The 23894-nt window shown below is 35.5% G+C and overlaps 1 protein-coding gene across 4 annotated transcripts in view; it reads right to left on the reverse strand.

Moving 5' to 3' along the window:
* Positions 1 to 23894, reverse strand: part of Usp34 (ubiquitin specific peptidase 34) — a 185301-nt gene that overhangs the window by 27491 nt on the left and 133916 nt on the right. For all 4 annotated transcript variants that reach the window (XM_027388016.2, XM_027388017.2, XM_027388015.2 and 1 more), the window contains 17 exons: positions 23062 to 23234; positions 20054 to 20207; positions 18397 to 18475; positions 15190 to 15243; positions 14995 to 15090; positions 11924 to 11988; positions 11757 to 11832; positions 11624 to 11671; positions 11440 to 11505; positions 8480 to 8560; positions 6690 to 6775; positions 6032 to 6200; positions 5860 to 5934; positions 4107 to 4258; positions 965 to 1013; positions 772 to 876; positions 648 to 692 (listed from right to left, as the gene is read on the reverse strand). In XM_027388016.2, coding sequence (XP_027243817.1) covers positions 648 to 692; positions 772 to 876; positions 965 to 1013; positions 4107 to 4258; positions 5860 to 5934; positions 6032 to 6200; positions 6690 to 6775; positions 8480 to 8560; positions 11440 to 11505; positions 11624 to 11671; positions 11757 to 11832; positions 11924 to 11988; positions 14995 to 15090; positions 15190 to 15243; positions 18397 to 18475; positions 20054 to 20207; positions 23062 to 23234 — 1573 coding nt within the window. The remainder of the gene's footprint in view (positions 1 to 647; positions 693 to 771; positions 877 to 964; positions 1014 to 4106; positions 4259 to 5859; positions 5935 to 6031; positions 6201 to 6689; positions 6776 to 8479; positions 8561 to 11439; positions 11506 to 11623; positions 11672 to 11756; positions 11833 to 11923; positions 11989 to 14994; positions 15091 to 15189; positions 15244 to 18396; positions 18476 to 20053; positions 20208 to 23061; positions 23235 to 23894) is intronic.

Here is a 23894-nt window from a genome sequence, read left to right on the forward strand (position 1 = left end):
CAATTCTCAACATACTGTGTACTTGAAAATGCTTTATTTGCTATAGTTCAACGTTGTAAAATCAATCTCTGAAACTCATTTTTACTGTCTAATTGTCAATAAATTTTACCAATAAAACACATGTGTTTTATTGAAAACCTTGTATTGCTTCCGGTAGTAATTTCTCATCCCTAAACACCCCTAAAGAAAGCATTTATATTGATATTGAACATTTATTAAAGTAGCTAAAGGCTTCTTTTTATGAAAAAAAGAAGACGTTTGTTCTTTTTTTGGAGCAGGGTGGGGGGGGTTTGAGATAAGGTCTCTCTATGTAGCTATGGCTCTCTTAGGACATACTACAAAGACAAGACTACCTTGAACACAGAGACCCACCTTCCTCTGTCTGCTGAGTAATGCGATTGCTAAATGCTTCTATTGGATATGGATAGTACATTGCTATCCATATATTCCTGCATATATACAGAATCCTGGATAGTTTATGACATATACCTTAAGCCAAATAACTTTGAAGCCTGGCATATAAGTAGCATGCTGATATACTGAATTTATATGTATAAATTTGTATTTAGTTGGAAAATTATATTTGCAATAAAAGGAGAATTAACTGTTAGTTCAAATTATATTCTTATTATCAAACTCTTACTTACCTCAGGTGTCAACTTTGCTATTGAAGTGAAAAGCATAGATACAATCTGAAACAGAAAAAGCAGGATTTCAGAATATTCTTTTAAAAATTATCAAAAAAGTTGAAAGACTGCTTTCAGTACTTACATGTTCTGCAAGTCGATTATTGTATCGACACAGGCTGAAAATGAGATTACAAGTTTGTCTTATATTGATGCCATCACGAATATGTTGAAATAAGAAGGGAAATCCCTGTTAAGAACAAAAGTTGTTCATTTAAGAACGTTATATTATTTACTTTTATAATGGTTAAACTGTTTAACATTAGTAAAGGTATTACCTTTCCTCCTGTTAATGCAGCCATGTCAGTCTGTGACAATGTCAAATGCCTAAAAGAAAATATTAGTGGAAATAAATCTTTTCCATGTGTACTACTTTGTAGCTATTAACAGCACGACATGCATGAAACCTGTCAATTCTATTATAATCATATCAACCTGCCATCCTAAAATTTGGGGGGAAGTAGTTGATAGCTAGGTTTGCTAGCTAAGTATCTTGGGTAATTTTCCAAGATTGGAATATGGAACACCAAGTCTACTTTATTTCCATTTCATTCATTAAAATCAATAGAATTAATATATTAAAATGCTAGGATGGGCCTAATTTAATTTTGACAGCTGTTTTTCTGACATAAATGTTTAAAACAAAATGAAATTCTAAGAAATATAATGCATTTAACTTATACAAAAATTCAGATATATTTTTTAAAAAAGCATATTGCCAAGTATCCCATCACTCAAATTTACCCAAATATTAGCCAATCCTGTTTCACTTTTACCAACAGCCATTCAATATGCATTATTCTGAGGCAAATTCCAGATATTTTATCATTTAATCCAAAATCTCAATACATCTCAGGAAAATTAAAAAAAAAAAACAAAACATAACCATAGTACCATTATTCATGCCTAAAGTAAAGCAACAAGTCCTTACTATCTTACAATATCAGTGTACAAATTTACTAAGGTGTCTAAAAAATATTTTATAGTTAATTTGTTTCAATCTGGATCTGAATGAAAGTCTTTTGTTACAATTGGTTTTAATGTCTTTAAAATTTTTTATCTACTGGTTTCCCTTGGCACTTCACTGCAACTTATCCATTGAAGAAAGCAGCTTGTTTGTCCTGTAGCGATTCCAATATTTATGTTTTGCTAATTGTATCCTGATGGTGTTGTTTTAACACATTCCTCTGCTCCTGTAAAATGGTAGGCAGATCTAAAGACTTGATCAGATCTAGGCTTCACTTTGTAATGAAGGGTATTTTGTAGGTGGTGATGTGATGTGGACTTTCCTCAGGGAGACACATAATGAAGGGTTAGTCTTTATGACATTTTCCACCAGTGATGACCTTGGAAGCATTATTTCACTTAGGGTCAAGAGAGTGATTTTCTAATTCCAACACTCCTTGCTCATTTATTAGTTGAAACAGCTCTGTATTGATGAACTTTCCCTCATCCACCACTCAGTTGACATCAACTTTTATTTCTTGCAGGTAAGATAAACATATCCTTTACACCATTTCCTTTCCAGTTTTCAAAATAAAGATTTGCTTTCTCAGTATATGTCAAAGGTTGCCAACAAGTTTTTCAGATTTTCTTTTATGGTATCATTCTGAGCTTATCAGTGTAAACATCTTGATGTGTTTTACATTCCATCACAGTTATTCTTACTTTTGATGTGTACCTTGTTCAACATAAAAGCAACAGAAACTCCTAAAGTACACTGTTGAGTACATGACCCCAGAGTAGTCTATTTAGTCTCTATACTTCTTAAAGTAAAAAACAAAACAAAACCAAACAAAACAAAAACATTCCAAGAATCTCACTCATTTCTTGCCCAGTACCTGAGCACATAATACCTTCAGAATAATTTCTAATTATATTAGCAACAACATGATTATTAAGACAGCTTAAAAATAATTTTGCAATTAATTCTTGTCCTTCATGTACATCCTGTTAGAAAATGACAGCAAACATGTTCTTTAGTTCCTCTCCAGTGGCTGTATCACCTTCACTTTTGTTTTAAAATACTGCTTCTTATATACTTACTTATAATTATACAAAACATTTACAGGATTTGAGAGCTAACTCTATAAAACGAAAACGTTTGGTTTTGTCAAGTTTCAATTTCTGTGCCCGCAATCTTGTTTTCTCTCAAAACCAGATTATTAATTGATGATTTGATTTATAGTTAATTCTTGATATTTGAATAGTCACATCCTATGAAACAGTACAAACAATGAATTACCAAAAACCAAATCATCATTGCTACAGAAACGAAACAGAACTAGGCCCCTGTGAACATGTTGTCACACAGTTATCAACTGAGCAATACAATACCATATTTTACAGGTGTTTTTGTTTAATGACACCTTATTTAATATGTATGATTGATTAACAGTGAACTTACAGCCAACAGTATTGGACTCATGCCTGAATGAAACTTTACTATATTCATTTCCACTGGGGGACACACATCCTTCCTTAAGCTCAGGAACACTAAACAGCACACTTCAGCACTATTCTTGGGAACCATTTAAACAGTGACATACCAAAGGAAAAGCACAAATATATTTTAAATGTGGCATACATCATGAAAAGTACATTTGTTTACAACATAGAAATCAAAACAAGACAGCAGATCACTGCCTTGTTTGACCTCAGCTGGGAAAGCATGTGCAGGAAACGCCAATGTTTCACCATTCTGAACATCATAGGTCTTTGTGGATGACTGTGAAAGCTCCTCACAGTACTGATTTTTTTTTTTTCATTACGGATAAATATAGCAAGTATGTGACTTTGTAAATTGGAAATGCATGAATGAGGATTGGCTACATACACATACATTTTCTTAGTTTCCCTTTTCCTAAAAGTAGCATATTATATACAACCTTCTCTACCTTGACTTTTGAAGGGAGGAGAGGAAAAGGGCAGATGTGTGCATAATAAAGATTTCTACATGTTAACACAGGTGAATTCCACATTTCATTAAGAAAAACAAAAAAAAAAAACAAAACTATAGTGGACTTGAGTGGATTTCTTGATGTTTCAATGACTCGTCCCCTTCTGGTGAACATTTGGCCGTCTCCAATTTTTTGATACTACAAATAGTATTGTAATAAATACCTCTCCATATATATCTTTCTGTTTGGGGGCAGATCACTGGAGTATTGTTGCTGGGATAAAGAATGAATGTCCATTTTACTTTTGCCAGATATTTCACTACAGACTTCTTTCAATAGCTGTTTCTAGCACGACTCAGACGATTTAGATAGAAAGGATTGAAATTCGTGAGCCACAAGAGTTGAAGTGATATTATTATTTTAAAAGATTTATGTAATAAAAACCGAAGTGATAGAACAATTATGTATAAAGAATAAAACCAAACACGCTGTAAGCATTTTGAATGTTGAAACATTTCACCTTTCTGAGCGAGACTGTTCAACCAAAAGAGCAACTAAAGCTATCATCTTTTCAAGGGCAGCAGGTCTGTATTTTTCTTCTGCCAGAGAGAGTATATCTTCTTCTTCTTCCTCTTCTTCCCCTTCTTCCTCTGATAAGACTTCAACTTGAGGCTAATGGAACAAAATTCAATTTCAATATGCTATTATTCTTAGTATCATACTGAAAACAGCTGACTTATTTTAATGGAAGTATTAGAAAGATGCGGCAGGAGCATTTATTAGGAAAAATAATTCAAAGGTCAAACTCTACCTTGATACAGCCTAAAAGATAATCAGGATACTTTTAGGTAAGTTAAAGGAACTAAACAGAACACAGTTCCCAAAACTATTAATCCTGGATAAACCCTTTAATAACTTCTGTTTTGTTGGATTCAAGCTCTTTAAATGATTAAGATAAAAAATATTAATATGATAAAATAGTATTTCTTACTGAATAAAAATGCCAGTCATACATACGAAAGACATCTTAAGTTGTAGTTTCTAGATAATTTAAGTAGTAGATATTTCAAAGAGATATTCATTCAGGCTCTTAACTCAAGAGACTATCAGGAATGGTAGTACTCAATTGGCTAAGACAATTAAGTTTGAGGTAGTCTAGGTAGGATACATTAACAAGATCCGGTCATGATAAGAAGGAAAGAAGGAAGGAAGGGAGGGGAGGAAGAGAAAAGAAGAAAAAGAAAAGTACAAGAAGCAAGCAAAACCATACAGGCAGGAATTGGATTAAACCAACTCATGAACTCTAAGAGAGCACCGTGGCTTTTTTTTTGTTTCTGTTTTTCGAGACAGGGTTTCTCTATATAGCTTTGGAGCGTATCCTGGCACTCGCTCTGGAGACCAGGCTGGCCTCGAACTCACAGTGATCCACCTGCCTCTGCCTCCCGAGTGCTGGGATTAAAGGCGTGCGCCAACAACACCCGGCTTTTTTTTTTTTTTTTTTAATTTTTTTAAAGATTTATTTATTTATTATGCATGGAAAGTTCTGTTTGAAAGTTCTCTACACACCAGAAGAGGGCACCAGATCTCATTACAGATGGTTGTGAGCCACCATGTAGGTGCTGGGAATTGAACTCAGGACCTCTGGAAGAGCAGCAAGTGCTCTTAAACTATGAGCCACCTCTCCAGCCCCAAGTACCATGGTTTTTAAGAGACTTTTCACTCAGCAGTCTGATCTTGGATCAAAGCCCAACTTGTGATTTAAAACAAGTGAAATTTTCTAAGCTTCAATTGCCTCATCTGTACTTCTCTCTTAAGGATATGAGAAGGGTTAAATGAAATATTACACGTAGGCCATAAAATCCAATGTAACTGTCACAGGCACAATACAAATTCCAGCCATACTTTAATATTAAATTGACTAGCTACTGAAACTTTCAGAAAACTCTGAAAAACTTAATAGTAAAGAGTGACAACCAAAATCATAAGTCAAAACAACACATTGCTTCACACATGCCATGGTTAAGTTGTGGCAACTAGGAGGATGTCTATTTGCTTTGTTCCATACCTACTAATGAAACAACACTCAATTTGTTTTCTACTTGGTACAGGCACTAAAGTAATAGCACCAAGACCAATAAACCTAGGACCTTTAACATTACCAGACAAGATAACAGAAGAACTTTAAGGGTTTCTAGGATTATCATAATCCTGCATGATGTGGACTACCAGAACCATGTACTTTGCTGCACTGATACTAACAGAACTATACTTACATTTTCAGGTCCTTTGGTTCCCATATAGAAATGTACCATTGTAGATATGGCTTGCAATGAAAGCAGAAACTGGCTCTAAAAACAAGAGATTTAAATTTTTACATAAAACACAAATTGGTATGCTAAAAAGTATGTAATTCAAAACTAACAAATGAGTAAGAATTAGCCTTACCTCTTCTTCACCCATCTTGGCAAATTCATAAAGGAAAGCAAAATACTCTGTAAGATGTTTGCTGTGAGGTTTTACACCATGTTCCATAATTAACAACAGAGTTCTAACAAATCGAGTGACACATGAACGACCGCCAATATCTTCTACTGAGGCATCCATATCATCTGACCTGAAAAACAAACAAACAAACAAACATACCTTATAGAACATGATGAATCTGCAGACAGATATTGTCTGAGGCAAAACTATTTCCTTTTTTTTTTTTCCCCCCCCTTTGAGGCAAGGTCTGATTGTAGAATTCCTTTATATATCAGACTGGCCTTGAATTCATAGGGATTAGCCTGCTTCTGCCTCCTAAATGCTGGGATTAAAGGTGTGCACCACCATGCTAGGAGAACAATTTTTAAAACTCCAACTTACATCCTTTAATTTTGTCAAAACAAATATCAACTTCAATGATGTAAGTAGTTATGTTCCTAATACTGAGATTCTATCAATCCACACAAGAGTTAGCTGCTGGGAATCTTAGAGGCGCTTAGTCAAAAACTCGACAAATATCCTTTCTTGATGTGCATTATTAGAGACAAATTGTTGTAGCACAGCCCAATATCTCCTTATATATACTTTAAAAGTCTTTTTTTCTAAAAGGATTTCTTACCCGTCTTCCATTCCTGGTTGTAGATAGAGATGAGCATGCACAGGTCTCAATCTCTGAATCACATGGATACATAAACGCTGAAACATCTGTAAAGGAGAAACTCACACTAGGTTACAGACACTACAGATGTAGCACATCTAGGTGTGGCACACACCTGTAATGTTATTACACAGGAGGCAGAAGCATGAGCACTGCACATTGAAGCCACTCTGTGCTTTATGTAGCAGGACCTCATTTGAGTAGTAATAGTCAGAGACTGCAGATATGGCTCAATGGTGGAGTGAATCCCACTATGCACCAAGGTCCTGGGTACAATTTCCCACCACCAGAAAATTATTTTTTAAAAATTTAGCTTTATGACAAGAAAACTCAAACTATTGGTTTCAGTAATATGGATACCAAACTCAAAAGCTTTATGACACATTCTCAGCTGGTATGTATGTGTTAGAGAAGATACAATGAAACTGAAGCCCACATATATTCATTAAGAGAAATATAGTGTTACAGACTCTGTGGTAAAATCAAAACTGTTGAATGTAAGAATGACTGTGTGACTAGGAATCCACTTGTAAATACATACCAAAATTAAAATACTGATCAAAGCAAAATCTTATAGACAAATGGCTATAACCTCATCCAAAACAGTCAGAAAATAGTAATAAAGCTGGATATGGTGCCCCACACTCTTACACTGGCATTCCTTAGGCAGAGACAGGAAAGTGTCAGGTTAGTCTGGTCTACCTAGTAAGTTCCAGGACAGACTCTGCTCAATAGCAAAAAGTGAAAATCTCTCATGTTCATCTAATGAACAGACAAACACAATATACCAATTTGTCAATGGAATATTTGCTTGGGGGGGGGGGGAGAGAGAGAGAGAGAGAGAGAGAGAGAGAGAGAGAGAGAGAGAGAGAGAGATGAAGTAAAGATAGGATATATTTTTTCTTTTTGTTAAGAACACTTTCACTGTAGCCCAGGCTGTTCTCAAACTCATGGTAATTCTAACCAAGTCTTCTGAATGCTAGGATTAAAGGCATGAGCTACCATATTCAGTTCCAGACACACATTTTGACATATCTTAAGAAAGTTAAGTCAAAACAGCCAGTCCTGAAAGAAAACACCATGAATCTACATAAAATGTTGAAAGTAGGCCAATCCACAGTGATGGAAAGCAGAACAGTAGTTATGAGGAGTTGAAAGCATGAGGGGAAGACCACTAGATTCTTTGAAGTGATGATGTTTCTCAGTGAGTTTTACAGAAGACTTGTCTGAAGACTACCCTTTTCTATAGCTCATTACCAGAAAAGTCTCTGAATACACAATACTGCTAATTCTCATACCAAAAGAACTACCCTTTAAGAACAACTGCAAGTGGCATAGTTCATATTAAGTTTTGATACAGCAAACATGGCTATGAAACAATGTTTAAATATTCACTGGATAAATTTTCTAATGATTTAAGCAAAAAGAATTTCGATCCATTTGGCAATTCAGACGTTGGAACAAGAATAAATTTACCCTATTCATGTAATGTTGTGGGTCACTACAATACTCTAGGTAGACTCTGTGAGGATGAGAAAAGCCAGCAATAACAGCTGGTCTTATATAAAGGAGAAAGTTCCTGTCACTTCATAGTGACAACTGGTGTTAAAAGAGATGAAAAATAAAGCAAACTACTTCTATGATAGGAGACAGAGCTTTGCAAATCATTTTTAATGCCATTTTAGGCCAATTTAGAATAAACTGAAAGCCACTTCTTTTTTTTTTTTTTTTAAAAAGGTATCTTTCCTTACCTGTCTCACAATTTGATTAGGACATTTAATTAGTATCTGCATTGGCCACCAGTCATCATCAGCCATTCGGTCTAAAAACCACTGTAAGAAAACAGAATATGATTTAATATTCACATATTACTTAATAAGTTAAATGAGGCAAAACTCACATAAGGATATTTACTTAATGATTCCATCATTTTAATTTCTTACTAAAATGGCTTCTCTAATTGTTACAACATCTTAAGCCTAAAATACCAAGGATTGCTTCATTATAGGACTCCACAGACATCAATTCATTATTGGACAAGAAGGCAATCTGAGGTGCTTAAAGAAAAGGAATAGAAAGTGGCATGGAGACAGAAGGAAAGTAACTGTGATAGATGAAAAGAGATTTTAGAGAAATGTAAAATGTACATCTTGTCCGAACACTGAATCAAAACATCTGAAAACAGCTTGTTGGCAACAGAGAAAACTAAGCAAAGAATAATTTGCTGAAAGTTAAAAAAACAAAACAAAAACAAAAACACTACTTAATTCTAGTCAAAGAAATTGAATTATTGTTACAGATTTTTTACTTCTCATCTGTTAGACATATATATTGAATATTATTAAATATATGAAGCTGGGTGGAGTTACACACACCTTTAATTCCAGCACTCAGGTGGTAGAGGACAGTGGATCTCTAAGTTCAAGGCCACCCTGGTCTATGTTCCAGGGCAGCCAGGGCTATACAGAGAAACCCTGTCTAGAAAAAAACAAAACAAAAGATACGCTTTCTGAGCTTGGTCTGTAAGCATATCTGCTGAAAGAAGGCATCAGAGAAGAGCTTAGGAATGGAAAATTACTTTGTGGAAGTTGGGTAGCAGGCAAAGCAACCTTTCATTTTGGCTTTTCACCTATTTTATTTAGAAATTTTATGAAATTTCTGATGATTGGGTTCTCTTTTTGTACTACTAAAAGCTAAAATTACAGGAGGATATAAGAAAGCAAAAATTTTCAACTAATTTCATCTTTTATGCACTATGCCACTATTTCCCATGACTAAAAAAGAACCAAAATCTAGAATTACTAGGATGGTTAATACTTTTTTGGTTGTTAACAAAACATTGTATTAAGTAATTTAGTTTTAATATATTTTATGTGCACTGGTGTTTTGCTAGCATGTATGTCTGTGCGAAGGTATCAGACCTTGGAGTTACAGATAGCTGTGAGCTGCCGCTTGAGTGCTGGGAATTGAACCCAGGTCCTCTGGACAAGCAGTTGGTGCTCTTTAACCATTGGGCCACTCTACATGCATGTGTCCATGGTGTATGTGCAAACATGTGGGAATCAGATGGGCTCAGGAGAAGGTTCTCTTCTCCCATCTTTATGTGGTTCCTAGGGACTCAATTCAGGTCCTTAGGTTTGTGCAGCAAGTGCTATTAGCCATCTTGCTAGCTCCTGAATATATTATTTTATATTAAAATTCAAAGTAATTATGAGCCTAGTGTGGCAGTGCACACCTGTAATCCCAGTATTTAGGAGCTGAAGACAAAATGATTGCCTTTAGTTCAAAGTCAGCAAATGATAAACATGACAAAATCCAATCAATCAAACAAACAAACAAAACAAGTTAAGTGAGGAGTAGGAAAAATGGAAAGATTGTGGCTCAAGCAAGCAAAGTTTTGATTATAGGAAGAATAATTCTAGGGGTACTACATACAGCACAGTTAACTGGTTATCAAGCCTGAATGGTTTACTTGCAACAGGCTAGGCCGAGAGTCTATCTTAAGTATCTTCATTCACACACAACAAAAATAGTGTCTACCGGGTCAACAATTTACTAATTTCATTGTGATAAATATTTTACAATGTACATATGTATCATAAGACAATGTATTCTACATCTTAATTGTGCACATTTTGTATTTACCAATTACACTTCCAAGCTAGGGGGGTGAATCAAACCAAAATGGGTAAAGAATTATCTGGGGATGAGAGTTTAGCTCAGTGATATAACATTTGTATAGCATGTAAGGCCCTGGATTCCAAACACAAGCATCAGACAGGCACGGTGATACACACCTAATGCCAGGACTGCAGGGGCAGAGAAAGACAGCTCTCTTTTTGGGAGGCAGTCTTACTACATAACTCAGGCTGACCCTATACTCATTGTTTGTTTCTTTGTACACACACACACTCACACACACACACAGGCAGAGATTGGCCTTAACTCATGATTATCCTGTTTCTTACATCTGTGTACTGGGATTATTGTTGTGCAGGATCACACCCAGACTGAAGTCTTATTTATACCTGTGTAATACTAAGGGGAAAATCCAAGACTATGAAAATGAATTAATACCTCAATCTTTATAACAGATTTGAAATATAAGCTATAACTTTCTAAGTGATAAATATTAGGAAGACCCTTACAGGGAAATGACTCCTAACAGATAAAAACAAGTTTGCCAGTTGACCTGACCAAGGGGGAGCTCTTGGTCCCCAGACTGACAGCTGGGAAACCAGCATGGGACTGATCTAGACCTCAGGAATGTGGGTTTCATTGAGGAAACCACGGAAATCTACAGGACATCCTGTAGTAGATCAGTACTTATCCCTAGCATAGGTGTGGACTTTGGGAGTCCATTCCACATAGAGGGATATTCCCTGAGCCAAGACACACGGGGGTGGGCCTAGGCCCTATCCCAAAGGATATGATTGAATCTGATGACCCCCTAAGGAAGGCATCACCCTCCCTGGGGAGCAGAAAGGATATGTAATAGGTAGGGTTTTAGTTGGGGGAGTAAGGGGTGGTAAAGGATGAGGGGAGGGAGAGGGAACTGGGATTGACATGTAAAACAATCTTGTTTCTAATTCAAATAAAAAAAATCTTAAAAAAAAAAAAACAAGTTTGCTGCATCATCTCAGTTAAGATTTAAAAGAAAAAAACTTTCGAATTAGAGAATTTTAAGGAGTGCAGTTTGATGTCATCTTACCTCACAGGCTGCTTGACTATTATTAAACTGTTTGGTCAGTAGCTCAATCCACTGAAGCATTGTTGGCTAAAATGTGCAAAGAAAAAAAGTCAGGTAAGACTTAAATCAATGATAACAAACACCAAATATAATTTTAAAAAATGTAACTGACACAAACAAAAATCTATAGAACAAAAACGCATACCTTCTCTTTTGAATGAATAAATGTCTCTAAAACAAAGGAAGTACTTAGCTGTCAAAAAAAAAAGATTTAATTGAGCAAAAAATAATTATTGCAAAGCAGTAAGTCTAACAAAGCTGTCTAAGCTTGTCATCACCTTTGCTGTCATTAGGGACACAGCTTTAGGATCTGGTAATGTACTTGGAATACAACTGCAGAGCTGCCACATAAACCTGAAATTTAAAAAAAGTTACTTAAATTCTTACAGAAGACTTTATTTAGAAATAGAAAATAAGGAAGAAGACTAAATTTATCCAAACTTACCCAAAATAAGTGTGTTCAAAAATGTTTTTGTCTTGTAAAAATTGCATGTTGTCATGCCAAATCCACTGGAGAAAAAATGTTAGCATTTATCAAAAAGCAGTTTACTAACATATTTTAATATTTTTATTTAACAAGAAACAGTATAGTCTATAAATCTACAAAGGTAACAAACAAAAATATGCATTTAAAATTCATATTGACTTTTTTCTTCCAGGTATAAGGAGTATAAAAGTAGATTCTAGGGTTTGAGAGGAGGCTCAGATATTAACAGCACTTGTGTGAGGAACTGGGTTCAGCTCTCAACAGAGACCTGGTGGCTTATCACCACCCATAAATCCAGTTCTGGGAAAGCCAATATCTACTGACCTCTGTAGACACCAAGTACACACATGATGCACATACAGACATATGAAGGCAAAACACATAAAGTTTTAAAATATCTTTAAGAGAGGTTGTTACTAAACCTAACCCCCTTTTATTTAATTTTTTTGAGTTTTTCGAGACAGGGTTTCTCTGTGGCTTTGGAAGCTGTCCCAGAACTTGCTCTTGTAGACCAGGCTGGTTTCGAACTCACAGAGATGCACCTGCCTCTGCCTCCCAAGTGAATGCTGGGATTAAAGGCGTGTGACACCAACACCTGGATTCTAATCCCCCTTTAAAAAAATCTTTATTTTGTGTATGTGTGTGTGTATATGCATGCTTGTATGTACACCATTTGTATACTTCTTGCTAATGGAGGCCAGAAGAGGGTGTTGGAACTCTTCCAACTAAAGTTACAAATAGTTACCTTGAGGATGCTGGGAGCCAAACCTAGGTTCTCTCTCTGTAAGAGCAACAAGTGTTCTTAACCAATGAGCCATTGATTCAGCCCCACAATTTGCCCTTTATAAAATATTTATCTGACTACATCAGAGATCACAGGCTTTTACATTATTTATAAAAATTTTGAAGTACGAGCTCTGAAAGCTGGTCTAAAGAGCAAATATATAAAATAAGAAAACATAAATCATGCTACATTTTGATAAAGACAGGATTTAAGAGTAGGGTATGTTTAAATTTGATAATAAAAATTACATGGCAGTAACTGGGCTGTAATAGCACATGCCTTTAATTCCAGTACTTGGGAGGCAGAGGCAGGCAAATCTCTGTGAGTTCAGAGCCAGTCTGGTCTACAGAGCTAGTTCCAGGACAGCCATGGCTATGAAATCCTGTCTCAGAGGGGGACATAAAAATCTGTGGGGGTTGGAAAGATGGCTCAGCGGTTAAGAGCACTGACTGTTCTTCCAGAGGTCCTGAATTCAATTCCTAGCAACCACATGGTGGCTCACAACCACCTTGAATGAGATCTGGTGCCCTCTGCTGGCATGCAGGCAGAAGACTCTACACATAATAAATAAAATCCTTAAAAAATCTGTGGCACATCTTAGACATTGTTTCCTGATTCCTTAGAAAACTCTAACAATGCTTCTAGCCTTTGTCAGAAAGCTCCATAATAAATAACATATTTTGGTGCTCGTGCCATGCATACTAAACATGTGCTCTACTACTGAGCACATGTCCTCAGCCTCAAAAATTATATAAAACAATCTTCTGTTTGAAATATTATTACCAGATGTCTTTTTTGGCCCTGCACTTCTATATGTATTTTGAAACTTTAGATGCTATGTTCTTATTTTTTTCTTTTTTTATATTTGAGACAAGATCTAACAGTGTAGCCAGTCTGAAAATCTCAGCAATCCTCTGTATATCCTCCTTCATTTTGGTATTACAGGCTTATGCCACCATATTTAGTGGGTAGGTTCATTCTCAATTGATGGTATAACTAATTCTCTACAAACAGTATTCACCTATCTCTCCCGCCTTCCTTGCCTGTTTTATCAGGGCTGCTACTGTTCAAGGTAACTGGGAAATTACAGGTTTACTAAGCGAATATCTAGTGTTCCACAGTTTTTGAGCATCTCTAGACCCTTGATGTCTACAATGCTAAGGAGTCATGACAGCTTTCGGCCTATCTTATTAAAAACTTTCACAGCAACGCCGGGCAGTGGTGGTGCACACCTTTAGTCCTAGCACTCGGGAGGCAGAGGCAGGAGGATCTCTGTGAGTTCGAGACCAGCCTGGTCTACAAGAGCTAGTTCCAGGACAGCCTCCAAAGCCACAGAGAAATTCTGTCTTGAAAAACAAAACAACAACAACAAAAAAAAAAAAAACAAAAAAAAAACAAACAGCAACAAAGTCCCATTCCAAATTTTTTACCTCAGGTCACGGTCTCACTTCTAGATCCATTTTTATTTCTGAGAGCCAGGCTCTTAGTCATAATTCTATGCCATGGATTAAGTATGTCCCTAGATACAACATAGTCAAAGCTTGTCGTTCTGCTTCAAACATCACTCGCCTTGTTTCACTGATGATTCTTTTGTACTTCATCAGTAAACGGCATTTAAAAGTTAACAGAATGTACGTTTAAATGTTAAAACTGTACTTTTTCCAATCTTCCCTGATGATTTTTATAAATAATTGTTTAGTCTCATGTTTGACCTTTCTTCTTCAACACACTAAATATCACATTAACATGTCTTCTTTCAGTCACTAAATATACCAATAAGCACTGTTTTGCTTAAGAGAATTTGAGGGGCAGGAAAGAGTGAGAGAGTGTGAGAGTGTGAGAGTGTGAGAGTGTGAGAGTGTGTGTGTGTGTGTGTGTGTGTGTGTGTGTGTGTGTGTAAGGAGGCAATGTGTACATACAAGTAAAAATATTTTCAGAGTCCAGAAGAAGGTGTTGGAAGCCATGGAGTTTCAGTCACTGGTGGCTGCGAGCTCCTGTCAAGGGTGATGGGTCCTCAGGTCAAGCATGAAGCATTCTTAACTGCTGAGCCATTTACTACAGCACCTCCCTCATATATATTTTCATTCATCCATCAAAAATCAGTATAGCTATGACTTTTGTAAATATGCTGATATCTAGTTGGGATTACAGATATTAATGCTGTGCTGCACGCTTTTAGACAGAGGTATTTGTTGCATAAACACCCAACATAATTTAAACTGTTGCTAAAATTAAATTAATTTACCTCTAGTAACTCTGATGAAACATCAAATTTGTATTCTCTGCCATTTTCTTCTTCAGGTTCCATGCGTTTGTAAAACAGCATATATGCACTATGTGTCTTTATAAAGCAAGGGGAAAACAATTTTTGATAAATTATAATTTATAATTAGATAATATACAACATTGTTAAATTATTACATATGAAAAAAATGATCACCTTTTCAAAGGAGAAATCCATAAATTTATCTGTAACTGAATCATAGGTTTTTGTCTGTGGAAAAAAAAATTACTCAGCAAAATTTATACATACATTATTTCATAAACACCTATGTAACACTTCAAAGTAACCTTGTTAAGTAACTCTAAAATAATAGTGCATTCATACAAATCCTATGTACACATGCTTGGGATGTGGTTCAGTGGTAGAGTACTTTTTTAATATGTATAAGGGCCTCTTGACACTGAGCTACACACATACATGTTGCATGAAAAATAAAAGGACCCAGAGACTGATACTGGGTTCAAGCTTCAAGCTAAAGATCAGAAATGCTGGTCACTAGCTCTTAATCTATCTCAGAATGAATGGCAATCCTGGCTCCACCCAACCTCAGACTGCAACCTCTCCTCAGTGTTGCTGGAGAATCGTAAAACTTCAATGTCTTCCTATCCTCAATGTGGCTGGATAATGAATGCCTGATACTGACTACTGAAGAACCTGCTATGTTTTATACCGATCTAGTGCTGGGGTTAAAGGCGTGTGATCCCGGGGGCAGAGATCATCTTTGTGTAGATCCGGGTGGCCTTGGGCTCAAAGATATCTGTCTACCTCTTAATCCTGAGTGCTAAGATTTAAGGTACATAGTACCACTTCCTAGCTTCTGGATGCTGGATTAAACGTGTATACTGCCTGATCTCTATAGCTTGAGGCTGATTTTGCTTTCTGAATCCTCAGGCAAGCTTTAATAAATCATAAGTAGTTTATAAATAAATTGTGTGTGGTAATAAATTGTGTGTGGTAATAAATCACCACACACAAATAGCAACAACAATAACAAAACCTTTCATCCAGAGCTGCAGGTATTATCACAGTTTTAAAGTGGTTGCCTAGCACATACAAAGTTTGAGCCACAGAAGCCATCCAAAAAGTCCTATGTACTTCACAAATTTAGCTAGCATATCGTAACATCACTGCACACATTTTTTTTTTTAAAAAAGGTTTGTTTATTTAGGATTTATATAGTGTTCTGTCTGCCTCATTTTTCTGAATATGGTTAAATGGAAATAAGTACTAAATATAATGTGTATATTTTCAGCAACATTATGGATAAGATAGATGAAATACATATTTTTTATTAGAAAATACCTTTTCTCCTTTGTATCTCTCCTTTGAATTTAGCCAAAGTGTTAAGAATGCTTGCCCTGACACTGTTTTCCTTGAACAACCCCCAATTCCCTGTTTTCATGGCCACTGCTGACCCTAACTCAAAAGGGCTCAGAAGATGACGTTGTCATCATCACCTTCCTTCTTGCAGCTACCAAGCTACACGTCTGCTGTGTAGTTACTCAAAACCAAATAAAATGATCCTCAAGGCTAAAAAAAAAAAAAAATCTCAAAATACTTAGCAATTTACCTCAATTTTCAAAATCAAAAAACGTGAGCCTTGGAGTTATAATTTTTGTAGAAGAAATGGACTTGTCAGTATATACAGGAAGAACACAACTCATGGCAGACAGAAAAAGACATTAGTCAACCAAAGATACCGGAAAAGAATAATTGGGCAAAGATTTAAAAAAAAAAAAAAAAAAAAGAAAAGTGAAGAGAAGGGAAGAAACAGGGAGTCTGGGAGTAGGACAAGAGCAACTCTACTGTAGGGCTTTTCAGAGCACTAGAGGTCACATCTAGCCAGGCAGTGGTGGTGCACGCCTTTAGTCCTAACACTAGGGAAGCAGTGGCAGGTGGATCTCTGATTTCCATGCCAGCCTGGTCTACAGATGAGTTCCAAGACAGTCAGGACTACACAGAGAAATCCTGTCTCAAAAATCCCCCCCCCCCCAAAAAAAAAAGCTACCTCTAAATGTGTAGGGAAAAGAAGGGTAGGTATATGTGCCACAAGAAATGAAAAGATTTTTTTTTTTAAAGGGAATCAGTCTTTGTATTATAGATAAATTAATGGTGATGGAAAGATCCAGAGGCAAAAGTTCTTGAAAACAAAGACTCTAAATATTCAAGTTACTTTTGAAAAACTATGCAAGAGAATGAGACCATAAATAGTTCTGCAGAGATTTGTAATAGTGTTTTCTTCCGTCTTTTATTTTTAAACCATTTAAGGAAATGTTCTAAGAATTACAACTAACTTGTGACTGGTTTAGACATAGCATAGTATTCACATATTGTCTTATTTTTTTACACATTTCCAAACTGTAAGCCATAAGACTACTATTCCATTCAGATTGTAGACAACAGTAACGAGAAGTAATAAGAAAACCTTTTGTTTAAAAAGTTTTATATAGCCGGGAGGATCTTCAGGTTCAAGGACAGTCTGGTCTATATAATGAGTTCCAGTACACCCAGGGCAACAAAGAGAAACCAAAACCAAAATTAAAAATAAATAAATGAACAAACGAATAACATCAAGAAATCCATATGTCTTATTTATGAAATGGATTGGTTTCAAATATTTGCTTTATGAAACATTTTTCTTTTGTTTTTTTCCTTTTTGAACATAGGGTCTTCACTATGTAGCCCTGACAGGACTGGAACTTCTTATGTAGACAAGGTTGGCCTTGAACTCACAGAGATCCAATTACATCTGCTTAGAATTAAGTATGCACACTGTCGAACTCAGCACAAAGAATGAACTATGATTGTACGTGGACGTCAAGTCTTTAACTGTTGTAGTAGTACAAAGATCAAACCCCAAGTCCTTGCACACCTTAGGCAAACGTACTCCCACTGAGCTACACTCCAGTAAGACAATTAACAGATTTAACAATGACATTATTCTTTTATCATGGAACTACTGTGGCCCGGGTTTCTGGGCAATGAAGAAACAATTCAAATTATCAAAAATAAACTTACCTGTGTAAGATTTTCCGGATTATGTTGTATGGGGTAGATTCTTTCTGCTCTAATCCCATGGACTTCTTGAATAACAGCTATGTTTAATTGTAATTACTCTAACACTGTAACTCAATTTCTATTTTAAGATTTAAATTTTTCATCTTACCATTTTTATCAAACTATGGTTGAAGGCAGAAATAACAGTTTTTAAACATTTCTTAGTGCATGATATATGCGTGAACATGCAACAAATAAATCTTAGATTGAATAATAGAAGGTATAATGATGTTAAGTGAGTATGCTACTGAATTTTATGGTAACTGGAAAGTCATAAATCATTTACAATTACTAAATCAAACTTACTGTCATCTCACCACCAAAGCATTCAGAGGCAAGCTGAGCAGAATCAAAAGGTTTTACCTCAGCATCATTAAAAAGATACCTACAATAAAGCACATAGTACCAATCAAATGTATATGCACTAGATATCTCTGTATAGTGTCTACTATTTTTTAAAAAGGACTTAGATGTATTAGTCACATTATTTGGTAAGATAAATTCTAATACTTATTTCTGTAACTCTTCTAGAAATTGGAAGTGTAATTTTTAAAAACTGCTAAAATCACCCAAAATCTGACATATCTGAATTGGGGACAGTAGCTCAATGACAGAATATTTACCTCACATCTGTGAGGCACTGGGATCCATCCCTAGTGCACAAGCTCACACACACACAATCTGACAGATTCAGTTTCTAATGGATATTAACAAAAATAAAGAAGGTAAGTCTAAAATATAACATATAAAGCAATTAGGAAAGATTAAGAAATGTTGATACTCCTCTAAGATACAGACATCATTTTAAAATGTATGAACAAAACAATTCAATATACTCATGGAAATATATCCAAGTGGATATAAAAATACATGGGAGAGGGTGGAGGGAAAAAAAGTGTGGAAATGATGCAATTATAATTTCAAACAGAAAAAACTTTTTAAAAAGGATGCTTTTAGCCATGATGTCTGAAAGAATCAGAAATAAGAGCTAAATGCCAACTATTCTGCTAACTGCATGTAGATCAATGCTAACTAGCAGCTATGTATTTTGTTCAAAGCAGTATTTCCAAAAATTAAAAGAGAGCCTAAGCACACATACACTCCATATGCATAGGATACTTCCTAAAGACATCTGAAAACTAAAAACAGTCACTATGTGACTGATGCTAACCTGATAAAAACAAAATATGCAGAAGGAATAAGGTAAGGTGAATAGAACAGAGTGGATGCAGGTAACTTCTAAAGAGCATGCAAAAAAAACTTTGTAACCACTAAATAGAAGGCATTCAGTAAAGAGCTCCTGTAAGAAAGAAAAAAGGGTAAATTAAGATTGGGTGGGTACAATTTGTCTATGAATCCCCGAGATTGTTAATATAAAGCTCATTTTTCAGAGAAAGGCATTCATCAAATTCTCAAAATTTAAGGCACATACATAAATTTAAGAACTGATTTCTATTTTTTGAAAGTTTCCTTCAATTAAAAAAAAAAAAATCCTTTTCAGTTCAAAGCCAGTCTGATCTACAGAGAGAGTTCCAGGATAGCCAAAAGAGACCTTATCTTTAAAAAAAAACAAAACAACAACAACAAAAAAACCACTTTTTTTCTAGGACACCAAGATGGATCAGCAGGTACTGGTCCTTGCTGCCAAGTATGACAACCTGAATCAGGTCTCCTTGGGACCAATATTGGGAAATGAGAGAACCAATATTCAAAAAATGTTCTGACCTCTATGCATCCATCTATCCATCTGCCTACCCATACAGAGAAAACACATACACAAACAAAACATTTTTAAAAAATTATTTAATATTTTCTTTCCTTGATTCCATAGGAAGTTTTTCAGAAAACTAAAAATTCATCAGAAGAACTACCATAGACATATATATATTAAAATATATATTTACAAACTTAAAAGCAGGAGGAAATTATTTTTAAAACCAAAGGAAAAACATTTAAAACTTACCACTTATTGTTTTTATAAGCATGTGGATTGACTATATCTCTGATGAAACTATAATAGTGCCCACCATCTGCTGTTCCTGTATGAACAGTTACTCCAATCAAGTCATACTCATAGCTCTCTGTGTCTTCTGAATGGTCAATAACTTCTTTAAAACCTAATTTACATGAGATAAGGGCAGTTATTTTGAAAACACAAAACAATGTCATCTTAAGATTACTTTTTATAAGGTATTTATGTACAGAAAAAGGCACAAAAACTTTATAAAATAGGTTATATAAAAGCACTTTGCAAGGCCATAGCCTATCACTACAGGAACATATTATACAATTAACTGAGAAAAATTAAAATTAATTAGTGCATAACTAAAAGCAACACCAATGTGATAGGTAAACTATGTGTTTAACTTAACTAGCCTTTTAAAATAGTATTCATGCTTTTTTTTCCAATTTAATTTTTACCATCAGAAGGAAAAAAAAAAAAGGACTTAGTTTTGTATTCTCATGCTAAGCACTGTACTGATACATATTAGGGTACATTTACATAAATATAAAGGCATCACTTTAATCTGAACAATTTTAAAATCAAAAGGTAACCCTGTTTCAAAGGCCAAACATGCCAATACCATACAACACACCCACACCCACATACACACCCACACACCCACCCACCCACACCCACCCATGTAGGAGCAATGCAGAGTAGATTTGGTTCATTGCACAACCTAAATTGGGAAGTAAAGAAATGGTCACAGTGCACATGTTAAAGCAGTGGCTGACAACACATCACTAAAGGCCCCCAAAAACTACTTTATAAATTTATGTTCTCTCCACAAATGTAATAAAGCATCACGTGAAAATACAATGAAAAATTGCTGAGATGAAGTTTCACTATGATTTTCAAAATGGTTTGATAAATAGGTGTAAAAAGTAGGATGCATATAACAATGACTATTTCTTTATCTGCATTTTCAAATTTATTATTATGAAACCACTTACTGCAACTTATAAACATACAAATACTAATGAAAGTTATCTCCTCTAACTTTATATTCCATTAGACCCGTGACTGCATTTTCCTCTCCTATCTTTGGAAAATTAGTAAGTTCTTTTGGAAAAAAAAAAAAAGCAATAACTCACTGTTTACATTTTTCATTTCCCACTCTGAGAGGTTTAATGTTTACTGTATATTCATTAAAATGCTAAGCACTGGAGTTAAACATTAAACTGGATTCTCCTACCTAAAGTTAGGATGGGATACTGGTTTCTGAAATTATTAAATTTTAAACGTGACAACACACATTATGTAAAAAGGAACTTGGTAGTACAGAGAAATGTAAGACACAAGGGTCCTTTTCTACTTTCTTCTCCCATGCCCATTAAAAAGCCATGTGGTGGGCTGGGTGTCCTTAATCCCAGCACTTGTGAGGCAGAGGCAGGTGGGTCTTTGAGAGTCTGAGTCAATAAACTCGAAATAGTTTGGTGGTTTTCTACTTGTGAAATGAAGGTCATTGTTATTTAACTCACTAAAATTCAGCTTCCTACTTCAACTTTTAAATCAAAATGCTCTGGCAAGAATAATCAAAGATTTTCTACCAATTATTGTTCGGGCATACTCTTCCTGGGAGTGTTCCTTTGTGGGACTTTAAAATACAAATCCCTCTTTACTACTGTTCAATTTAAAAGCCAGTCTCTCAAGGTTCCTAATCCCCTCTCTAGTTGCAGACCAAGTAAAATGTGCGGGGAAGCAGAGCCTTGGGGTTTTGTCATTATTTTACTAACACAGCTTTAAGAACAGTTCATACTACAAAGGCATAATAAGATAATTCATTTATTCATCCAATTATGAACTCTATGATCTGGGGCTATATTGGTAGAATGCTAGCATGTACAAATGGCCGTATTCCTTTACATACATACACACACACACACACACACACACACACACACACACACACACACACACACACACGTTAATTAAGTCCATTAATTCTGCCTATCTGTTGGTTCTTTCTCATCTAAGCCACTGGCTTTACTGAAGTTTACAAGAATTGCATCCTCTTACACTTTTCATCATTCTTTAATCCATTTGAAAATAACCTTTTCCAAACAGCTATTTTGGAACTTCTCTGATTAAAAATCTAATGGCCAACAGGGCACGGCGGCACAATCCTATAATCCCAGCACTTGGGAGGCAGAGGCAGACGGACCTTTGAGGACAGCATGGTCTACAGAGTTCTGGGTCAGATAGGGCTATAGAAACTGTCTTGAAAAACAAAACAAACCAAAAAAATCTAATGGTCATATAATAAATAATAAATAAAGGACAAAATTGTTAATATGGCCCAAAGCCAAAAATATTCTGCCTTTGATTTATCTCATTGATCATTCTGCTATTCTTGTATTCAAGAACTTATCCCATCTTCTCTATCTCTTAAAAAACTCTATCTCTGATTAAATAGTATTTTGTCGTGGAAATCAAGACTATGACACAATGATTACTCATGGCAACATACTACAATTTCAGATTCAATGTAAGACCATGTAGACTTCAGTTTTCCAAAGGCATAAAGAGAGACTGGGAAAAAATACTTGTTATCGAAGTGGGTAAATATATTACAGTGTCTCTAACAAAGTTTTCCTTTCTGGGATAGAGAGACAACCTGCTTTTCAAGAAGACTTGATTGGATTCCCAAAACCAAAATTGTGGATCACAACCATCCATAAATCCAGTTGCAGGGAATCTAATGCCCTCTTCTGATCTCTGTGGGCACTCTATGTATATGGTACATAGACATAAATGCAGACATAGCACCCAGACATATAAAAATACTTTAAAATAAAAATATTCTTTTTTAAGATTATATTTAGGTTTGAGAACCATGTAATTGACTTTAACATTAATGACATTTTCCCATTCATACAATTAACAATGACATTTTCTCCATTCATATAATTTCCTTATGAAAAGAGACTTAACAATAAACAGAGAATGGAAAAACATGAACTTACCTTCTTTCCTGTCACTCTTTCCCATTAGAAAATCTTCTGTATAGGGTGTCATATCCAAACGTAAAGGGAAGGAAAAGTGTGTATTCACTTTCTCTTTCATCATTGTAACCATATTAAATGTATATCTCATAGTATTGAAACTCAGAATACGAGGTAATTTCTTAAAACATGCCCTGAGAAGGGAGGAGAGGGAAACAAGCTTGTTAAATATTTTATTTCAAAAATATCATAGTTTTACTTATAGCTGTGCTACATTTATTTTAATAATCAACTTAAAGTAGCAATATTCTAAGTCACATAAGTGTGTGTGTGTGTGTCTGTGTGTGTGCTCGAGTGTGCACGGCCATGTGTGCATGTAGTGGAGGGTGCATACCTGCTCCGGCACCTGTAGGAGGCAAATATCTTATTATTTTTATTAGTGCCTCTACATGTATGCATACTCTTATGTGCACGAGAGAGCATGTGCCATGGCATGGGTGTGGTGGGCAGAGATCAATTTGCTGGTGCTGGTCTTCTACTTCCACGACGTGTGTCCCAACAATCAAACTTGGATTGTAGGTCTTGGCAAAAAGTGCCTTTACTCACTGATGACCTTGATGGCCCTCTACCTTTTTTTGTTTTGTTAAAGGGTCTCTCAATGAATCTAGGGCTTGCCATTTTTACCATTAGCATTTTCCTGTTTGTGCTTCACAGCACTGAGGTAGCAGACACACATGCCCATGCTGGCTTTTCATGTGGTACTCGCTCAGTTTTTAAAGACTTTGAAATTTTATTTCTTTTGGTTTTTCGAGACAGGGTTTCTCTGCGGCTTTGGAGGCTGTCCTGGAACTAGC

The sequence above is a fragment of the Cricetulus griseus genome (assembly GCF_003668045.3).
Source record: "Cricetulus griseus strain 17A/GY chromosome 1 unlocalized genomic scaffold, alternate assembly CriGri-PICRH-1.0 chr1_1, whole genome shotgun sequence".
Taxonomy (NCBI): Eukaryota; Metazoa; Chordata; class Mammalia; order Rodentia; family Cricetidae; genus Cricetulus; species Cricetulus griseus.